Source organism: Arachis ipaensis, chromosome B04 (genome assembly GCF_000816755.2).
Source record: "Arachis ipaensis cultivar K30076 chromosome B04, Araip1.1, whole genome shotgun sequence".
NCBI lineage: Eukaryota > Viridiplantae > Streptophyta > Magnoliopsida > Fabales > Fabaceae > Arachis > Arachis ipaensis.
In genome coordinates, this window is record NC_029788.2 from 23308749 (window position 1) to 23318251 (window position 9503).

At 38.4% G+C, this 9503-nt stretch overlaps 1 protein-coding gene and 1 pseudogene across 1 annotated transcript; both read right to left on the reverse strand.

Annotated features, from left to right (window-relative positions):
• The window catches only part of LOC107639206, a 3204-nt pseudogene extending 2504 nt beyond the window's left edge, over positions 1 to 700 (reverse strand).
• Positions 3186 to 4834, reverse strand: LOC107637714 (putative serine/threonine-protein kinase). The gene is made up of 2 exons (XM_016341073.2): positions 4547 to 4834; positions 3186 to 4438 (listed from the first exon to the last, which is right to left on the reverse strand). The coding sequence occupies exons 1-2, from the start codon at positions 4596 to 4598 to the stop codon at positions 3258 to 3260; spliced, it is 1233 nt and encodes a 410-aa protein (XP_016196559.1). The 5' UTR covers positions 4599 to 4834; the 3' UTR covers positions 3186 to 3257.

The window sequence follows — 9503 nt, forward strand, 5'->3', positions numbered from 1 at the left end:
AAATTGTATGAAAAACAAAAAAAATGCATATTTAATTTTATAAGCAAAACTCTTTTTTAAACCAACAGTATGCGATATAGTAGAGTAGTCTAAAGGCAAGATGTTTTTATCTTTCACATCTCCTGATTTGAACATATATATGGTGTTATATGCGATATCGAAAATTTTCTCTAATACATACACCTCAAAGCTTTTATCAAAATCGAATTTGACAATATCAGCATAATTTTAAAGGCCTTTAAAATAGACTTTAAAAACGTTGGGCATCAGAATTATGAAAATTATAAAATATAGTATCGATCTTAGAGATATAAAATGGTTTCATGACATCAGCTGACATAAAATATTTTAAGTAAATAAAAAAAAACTATCGAGAAAGAAAGAAACAACAAAAAGAAGCAGCATAACTACTATTTTTCTGTAAATAGAGAGAGAATAGTATGATTACTCTCGTGACAAGGAGAACACAACTTTGTCCACCGGAAAGAGCTCCTCAGAAGTTAAAAGGAATTATAATGTGTTTCTCTGCATATTGAATAATACAACTGAAAGTTGTGTTGAGAACTTTTGTGTTTACCATATCATATATCATGGAAGGAAGATTCAACTACCTAAAACCTCTTCGTAGCATTTATGAAGCTTTTAGTAGCAGCAGCGTTACGGTACTCGCTGGTACCCAGTGTTAGGTGATGATAGATGTAAGTAGCGTGTGCACTTTGCGTTTGAATTGTTATTGTTCTTGACTTCTTGTAATTCTTGTTTTGTTTCGGAGCAGGTTGGGTCAACTCGATCCGATCCATCACAAAGAAAAAATAAATATTTTAATTAAGGGTTATGCTACTGCTAGGTAAAAGTTATCACAATTTTAAAACCATATGCACAACAACTCGAGTGAGAGAGGGAGAGAGATAAACAATTAAATGACAATGTATATATGCAAGAACTTGCCAGAACTTGTCTTATTTAGCATTCATTAATCGTCGTAACAATTAATAAATTAAATGCCAAATAAGGTAAGTTATGGCTGTTTTTGACTAATTTTCTTTGGTTATCAAACATTTTCGATGCAGAAAATATTTTACATTGAAAATAGATACAAATTAAATAAAACTCTATTAAATTGACTTAATTAAATTGGTAGATAAGCAAAATAATTTACAGAATGACCGAGTCGTAGAAAGCTTTCTTTAAGGAGTATATATGTATATATCTTCAGTCACTCCTTAATCATTCTTTCTACCATCTCCTTATGTTTCTCCAACAATAATAATTCAGACACTAATGTTGAATCCTGTAATTCTCCACTATCAATTTTTTTTCCAAACCCACATTGGAAACCACTCTTGGCTTTCAGGAACATTAGTATCAGCATTTCTTCTCCCACCAATGATTTCAAACAACAACATCCCAAAGCTATAAACATCACATTTGTGAGTCACAGGGAAAGGCATCCAAAGCTCCGGTGCAGCATAACCAGGGGTTTCTCTGCCTCCCGTCATGGATATATGAGTATTATCCCTGTTGCAAAGCTTGGCCAATCCGAAATCCGCAACTTTAGGATTGAAATTCATGTCCAAGAGAATTTTCGGCGGCTTAATATCATAGTGGATTATTCTTTGTGGACACTCTTCATGCAAATAAGCATTGCCTCATGCTGTTCTAACCGCAATCTCATGAAGCTTTTCAAATTCCAAAGCCTTAACTTGTTTGAATAAATACTTGTCAAGAGAGCCATTTCCCGTATATTTATAACTATTGCAATCAAGTTCTTTTCACAAAATCCAAAGAGTCTAAGTTAAATCTCCTCTTGAGCTTGACATTACTCAGCAAATGAAACTTTCAACTAAAGTAATATAGTGGTAAGGAACAAAGTGAAGAAGAGGAAAATTAAAGAATATTCGACAATCAAAATATAGTTAAGAGAAAACTGAAAACTTAACATGAAAAGCTATCCATGTTACCGAATACTTACGGACATACAAGATCAGAACATTTTTATTGAAATTTGGTCAGCACTTAATCATAAAAAGGAAAATGAATAATCTTACATTATTAGATGTCATCTCACACCATTAAAAATATTAATAATGGCTAATTGATGGCTATACATTACAAATTTTGTTTGCCCCTAGCATTCTTCGTTAACAAGCTTGAAACAGAAATACTAGGATAATCAGAATTTATTAGTTTTTGTCGTTACTTCACCGTTAATTTAAATTTTTTTAGTTTAGTAATCTAATAATTATTGATAAAAAATAATAAATTACACTGATTATTGTTGCAGTATTGCTCCAAAAAAATTCCATGAAAACATGACATCTTATCTCAAATAACTCAAGTAAAAGTTCACTTTGACTTTTAGTATATTCAAAAGGAGAAGATTGTTGATTTAACGTAACACAGTAATGTGTTACGTAGCATAATCTTTTGTGTTAAAGTTATTTTATTTTATATTTTTTAATTACTATTAAAATAATGTTAAAATAAATTATTTTATAATCCAGATTATCCCTATTGAATTACAAAAATTATATATCATAAGCGTAATTAGAAATTAATGGAAGAGTTGCCTCAATCTTCCTCAATCAAAATCTTCTCTATCTCTAATAGGGCCGCTAAATTGCAACTTCTTTCGTGAAAAAAAATTGTTAAGATTTGATATATTGGAGACCAAAATCCTGAAGTCACTGTTCCTAAAACCCAGATAAAAATAGTATTTAAAGCCCAAAAAAATAATATCTTATTTTATTCTCATTTAATTCCAAATAAAAAATAATTATGACTTATTCAATTTAACATTTATAACAATAAATAAGATCACCGTTATATAGGTCATTTAATTTAAAAATAACATCATTTGTAATTATAATTAAGCCGATGTTTATTACTATTATATGCTTTATATAGATATATGCTTGTTATTAATATTATATATTATAGTTAAAACGCGTTGCTTACTTCATCGAGTGTTCCGTAGCTTCTTCATACAAAGGACATATATATCAAATCAAATAGTAAATAGAAATTATGAGTGTTGTGTTGTGTTGTGTCTCGGCCGGCGTAAGATTCTCAGTTTCTCTCTATTTCTATTTTGTCTTCCGTTGTGATACAGAGATCATAAGATTTAAACCGGAGATATCTCATTTAAAAAAATTAACTTGATGTTAACATTAAAAACAACAAAATCACAATATAACATTTAGAAAATTATTATCAAGTCTATGCATCAATACATTTATTTATTATTTCATCATGCACTAAATTGAATGAGCAGTTACAATATTGGAGTCCACAGCAATCACAGAAGAGTCACAATAACTACTTGTAGTTGCAGTTGTAGCATTGCAATTACTTGATGAATATTGCTGTGGAAGAGTAGCAAAACCATTGTCCATCAAGTATTGAAATGGATTCAAAGGTTGAGAAATCTCTACTGAACCTTCCAACATTTTCACAACAGCACTCATCATAGGCCTTGATTCTGGCCTATACTGAACACACCACAAAGCTACCTTAACCATTCTTTCTACCATCTCCTTATGTTTCTCCAACAATAATTCAGACACTAATGCTGAATTCTGTAACTCTCCACCATCAAATTTTTTCCAAACCCACATTGGAAACCACTCTTGGCTTTCCGGAACATTAGTATCAACATTTCTTCTCCCACCAATGATTTCAAACAACAACATCCCAAAGCTATAAACATCACATTTGTGAGTCACAGGGAAAGGCATCCAAAGCTCCGGCGCAGCATAACCGGGGGTTCCCCTGCCTCCAGTCATGGATATATGAGTATTATCCCTGTTGCAGAGCTTGGCCAATCCAAAATCCGCGACCTTAGGATTGAAATTCATGTCCAAGAGAATATTCGCCGGCTTAATATCGTAGTGAATTATTCTTTGTTGACACTCTTCGTGCAAATAAGCAATGCCTCTTGCTGTTCCAATTGCAATCTCATGAAGCTTTTCAAATTCCAAAGCCTTAACTTGTTTGAATAAATACTTGTCAAGAGAGCCATTTCCCATGTACTCATAAACTATTGCAATCAAGTTCTTTTCAACACAAAATCCGAATAGTTTAACTAAGTTGAAATGATGAACTTTACCTAAAGTTCCAATTTCAGCCATAAATTGTTCTTGGATTCTTTTGTCAGAACTTCTAAACAGAACCTTCACAGCTACAATGGTATCGTCACTAAAAACTCCTTTGTATACCGAACCAAAACCTCCAGATCCCAATAAATAAGAGAAGTTATCAGTTACAATCTTTAACTGTTGAGTAGTGAACCTAAATGGCTTGTCCTTTTCAATGTCATTCAGAAATTTATCCATAGTGTGAGTTAAAAATTGTGCATCCCGAATCACTTGTATACCTACAATCTTAATCCTTCCACGACATATTGCTAAACAAAGTGATATAAAGATCACAATCCCTCCTGCAAAATGTGAATTGAACGAGAAATATGATGGCCAAATCATTAAATATGGAAACTTAATTAAGATATCATGGTTATAAAACAATAGTTAAATAAAATTAAACTCACCCACGATGATCATTACTAAAGCCGGTCGATCTAGTCCTCCTGAGCTTGACATTACTCAGCAAATGGAGGTTTGAAAGTACAGAAATATAGTGGTATGGGACAAAGTGAGGAAAAGGAGAATTAAAGAATATTCGACAATCGAAATAGAGTAAAGAGAAAACTGAAAACTTAACATGAAAAGTTATCCATGTTATGGAAAACTTGTGGAGATTGGAGAAGACAAGAAAATTTTATATCATACAGGAGATCAATAATGATTAAGAAGTGCTAGAACCACTCAAGAGAGAAGATTAATTAAAAAAATAGTTTAGTGTATTTAATTGTGTATAATGGATACAAGATACTATGTATACAGAATGAGAAAATCTAGGGCCAGTATTTTTATTAAAATTTGGTCAACACTTAATCAGCAAAAAAAAAAAAAAATAATTCTATACCAATAAATAAAATCTTACACCATTAAAAACATTAATAATGACTAATTGATAACTACAAATTACAAAACCTACTGACCCTACCACTCTTCTTACAGAAATTATCATCATAATACTTACTAGCTAACTATGAACTCTCAGCTAAAAGGCCCAATCCAAAGATTGGCCCTCATTCGACACCGACCTTCTCTCAAGAAGTCGGATCTAACCACGACTTGCTCTAAGGAAGTCGGGAGTGAAGATTAGCTGGCAGATAACACCTATTTAAATAAGTAAATGCTCCTAAAATCTCTCAACCCACTTCCAGGAGGCATATCTCAACTTCCCTAAGATAAAGGGACGGTTATCCTCCTTAAAAGGTAGAACTACTCCAACGGTAGTTATTGGTTCACCACTATAAATACACTGACATCCCTCAGGTATCTCTAAGTTCCAATACTCTTTAAACTTGCTTAGACCCTTGCTGACTTAGACATCGGAGTGTCTTTGCAGGTACCACCCCCCATTCTCGCACGTACACAAGTCGGACGGAGGCTCCCAGACGCGAACCTAGTCAAAGGGCTCCCTCCTTCAGACGATTGGGCCAACCCAACAGGTTCAACCCACTAATCTCCGGTTACCCATCGTAACATTGGCGCCGTTGCCGGGGACCTGAGAGATCAACCAATAATAGCGGACAATTCACCCGAAGATGGCCACACAGCGTCTGATTCTGAGCAAGAGAATTTGGACGTTGGAAACAATAATGAGGATGTCGACGCTCACCAAGGCGTGACCAATCAGCATAAAGAAGGCACCTCAGGACTGAAAAATCCGAAAACAAAATCTTCTGAAGGGCGTGAATCAGGAAAGGAAGGACAACCCCATGCGGCTGATTTCATGGGATTGTTCCAAGGCCACCAAGGGAGCCTGGAACAGTTGGAACAAGAGCTGGAACGACAGCGAGAGGCAAAGAGAAACTTGAGGAATGAGATAGAGCGACGAAAGGAGTTAGAAGAAAAGCTCTTAAGGCTGGAGTCCACTCTCAAAAGTCGAAGCTCCCGTAGCAACCGAGAGGATTCTCCCTTGGGAGGAGAAGACCTATTCAGCGAGGACATAATGAGGGCAAAAGTTCCAAGGAACTTTAAAAGCCCTGATATGGACCTCTACGACGGGACCACGTATCCTAAGCATCATTTAAGCAACTTTAAAAGTCAAATGTACTTGGCCGACGCTTTTGATGCTACTCGCTGCAAGGCTTTCCCGACCACCTAGACGAAAGCAGCGATGAAGTGGTTCGACAGTCTTCCCCCAAGGTCAGTCACTAGCTTTGACGACCTCTCGCGAAAGTTCTTGATACAATTCTCCATCCAGAAGGACAAAGTAAAGCACGCACCGAGCCTCTTGGAAGTAAAACAGGAGGTCGGAGAACCTTTAAGGGACTACATGGAAAGGTTCAATAAAGCGTACTTGGAAATTTAAGACCTGCCCACGGAGGCAGTAATTATGGGTCTAGTAAATGGACTTCGAGAAGGTCCCTTCTCCCAGTCCATATCGAAAAGGCACCCGACCTCCTTAAGTGATGTACAGGAGAGAGCTGAAAAGTACATCAATATGGAGGAAAACGCCAGATTGCGAGAGCCGAGCTGGCGACTTGGACACTCTCACTCATCGAAAGAGAAAGAATGAGAGCCCAGGAAAAAAGAGAAAGTCGGCCCCAGCTATACTCCTCTAAGAGTTTCCCTAGTTGATGTATACAAGGAAATTTGCCAAAAAAAAAAAGGGGGGGGGGGGAGTCGTGGCGACTATTGTGAGTACCATAAGATATATGCTCACTCAACAAATGATTGTTACGACCTTAAAAATGTGATAGAAAAGCTGGCCAGGGAAGGTCGGCTTGACAGATATCCCATGGAATGGTCGGACAACCATGGAAAAAGAAAGCGAGATGACGACGATCGAAGAGATCCACCACCACAGACCCCAGAAAGACATATACATATGATCTCAGGGGCATTCGGTGGAGGCGGCCTCACAAAGTCATCTCGCAAGAGGCACTTGAAGGAAGTCTACCAGGTCGGAGGTGAGGCCCCCGACCTCCCAACTATCTCATTCACCAAAGAAGATGGGCAAGGAATCATTCCTGGACATGATGATCCAATGGTGATAACTATGGTCCTTGCCAACGCCCATCTTCACAGAATCCTGGTAGATCAGGGGAACTCAGCCGACATCCTTTTCAAACCAGCTTTCGATAAGCTGGGGTTGGATGAAAAGGAGTTAAGAGCTTATCCTGACACCATGTATGGACTGGAGGATACACCAATAAAACCACTAGGATTCATACCCCCTTCACACAACTTTTGGAAAAGGGGCAAAATCCAAAACTCTGAGTATTGACTTCATAGTCGTCGATGTGGGGTCAGCCTACAATGCCCTAATCGGCAGAACTACCCTAAATCGGTTCAGAGCAGTGGTATCCACCCCTCACCTTTGCATGAAATTTCCAACACCAGAGGGAATAGCAACCATCAGGGGAGACCAGAAATTGGCAAGAAAATACTACAATGAAAGCCTGAACCTGAGAGGAAAAGGCAAGGAGGTACACACAATTAAGCTCGGAGGGGTCCGAGCCAAGGAAGAGTTGCGACCACAACCCGGGGGAAAAACTGAGGAAGTACAGGTCGGAGAAGAGGAAGGAAAAAACACCAACATAGGAGCCAACCTGAAAGAAGATTTGAAGGAAAAACTTATAAAGCTCCTACGAAAAAATTCCAACCTCTTCGCCTGGAAAGCTTCCGACATGCCAGGGATAGACCCCAAACTCATGTCGCACAAACTATCAGTATACCCTGGTTCGTGACCTGTTCAGCAAAGAAGAAGGAAGCTTGGACCTGAACGAGCTCAAGTAGTGGAAGAACAAGTGCAAGCCCTCCTAGAAGCCGGGTTTATCAAAGAGGTCAAATATCCGGCGTGGCTGGTAAATGTGGTGCTGGTCAAAAAACAAAACGGCAAGTGAAGGATGTACGTTGATTACACCGACCTGAACAAGGCGTGTCTCAAAGGTCCATATCCACTTCCAAGCATTGATACTCTAGTAGACTCCAACTCAGGGTATCAGTACTTATCATTTATGGATGCATACTCGGGATACAATCAAATCCCGATGTATAAGCTGGATCAAGAAAAAACATCATTCATCACGCCTAGGGCAAACTATTGCTATGTGATCATGCCCTTTGGACTGAAAAATGCTGGAACTACATATCAAAGACTGATGAATAAGGTGTTTGAACCTCACCTTGGGGGATTGATGGAAGTCTACATAGACGACATGCTAGTGAAAACCAAGGATGAGGCCAACCTCCTAACTGACCTTTCGCAAGTTTTCAGTACCATAAGGATGCATGGGATGAGGATAAATCCTACAAAATGCACCTTTGCGATGGAGGCAGGAAAGTTTCTAGGATTCATGCTTACACAAAGGAGAATCGAAGCTAATCCCGACAAGTGTAAAGCAGTCCTAGAAATGAAAAGTCCAACTTGCTTAAAAGAGGTCCAGCAGCTGAACAGCCGACTTGCCGCCCTCTCCAGGTTCTTGGTGGGATCAGCATTAAGGTCCCTACCACTCTTCTCTCTACTAAGAAAAGGATGCCAATTCGAATGGACTCCTGAGTGCGAAGGAGCATTCCAGGAGTTCAAAAGGTTCTTAAGCCAACCTCCCATTCTGACTCGACCTAAAGTTGGGGAAGAACTCATCCTGTATTTGTCCGTAGTAGACAAAGCTGTGGCATCAGCTCTAATACGGGAAGACGAGGTCAGGCAGCATCCTGTATACTTCACCAGCAAAGTCCTACAAGGCCCTGAATTAAGGTATCAAAAACTCGAGAAGTTTGCGTATGCCTTAATAGTAGCCTCTCGAAGGTTATGGCCTTATTTTTAAGCTTACACAATATGAGTTCGAACGAACTAGCCCATGAAGCAAATCCTCTAGAAAACGGATATTGTGGGTAGAATGGTTCAATGGGCAATAGAGCTATCCGAGTTCGACTTACTGTACGAAACTCGGACAGCAATAAAAGCCCAATGCCTCACCAACTTCATGGCCGAATATGCAGGAGACCAAGAGGAAGCCTCCACTACATGGGAGTTATATGTAGATGGATCCTCCAACAAAATTGGAAGCGGTGCAGGCATAATACTTGCCAACCAAGAGGGAACTCAAATAGAAGTCTCCCTCAAATTTGAATTTCCAGCTTCTAACAATCAGGCAGAATATGAAGCCTTGATCGCAGGATTATAGCTGGCAGAGGAAGTCAGTGCAACGAAAGTAGTGATATTCAACGACTCTCAGGTGGTGACCTCCTAAATAAATGGAGAGTATCAGGATAAAGACCCCAATATGAAGAGGGACTTGGACAAAACCTTGGAATATCTTAGGCGCTTTGCAGAAACCGAGGTCAAGCATATAACTCAAGATCTCAACAGCAGATCAGACGCCCTCTCCAAGCTAGCGAGTACCAAACCAGGGGGAATAATAGAAG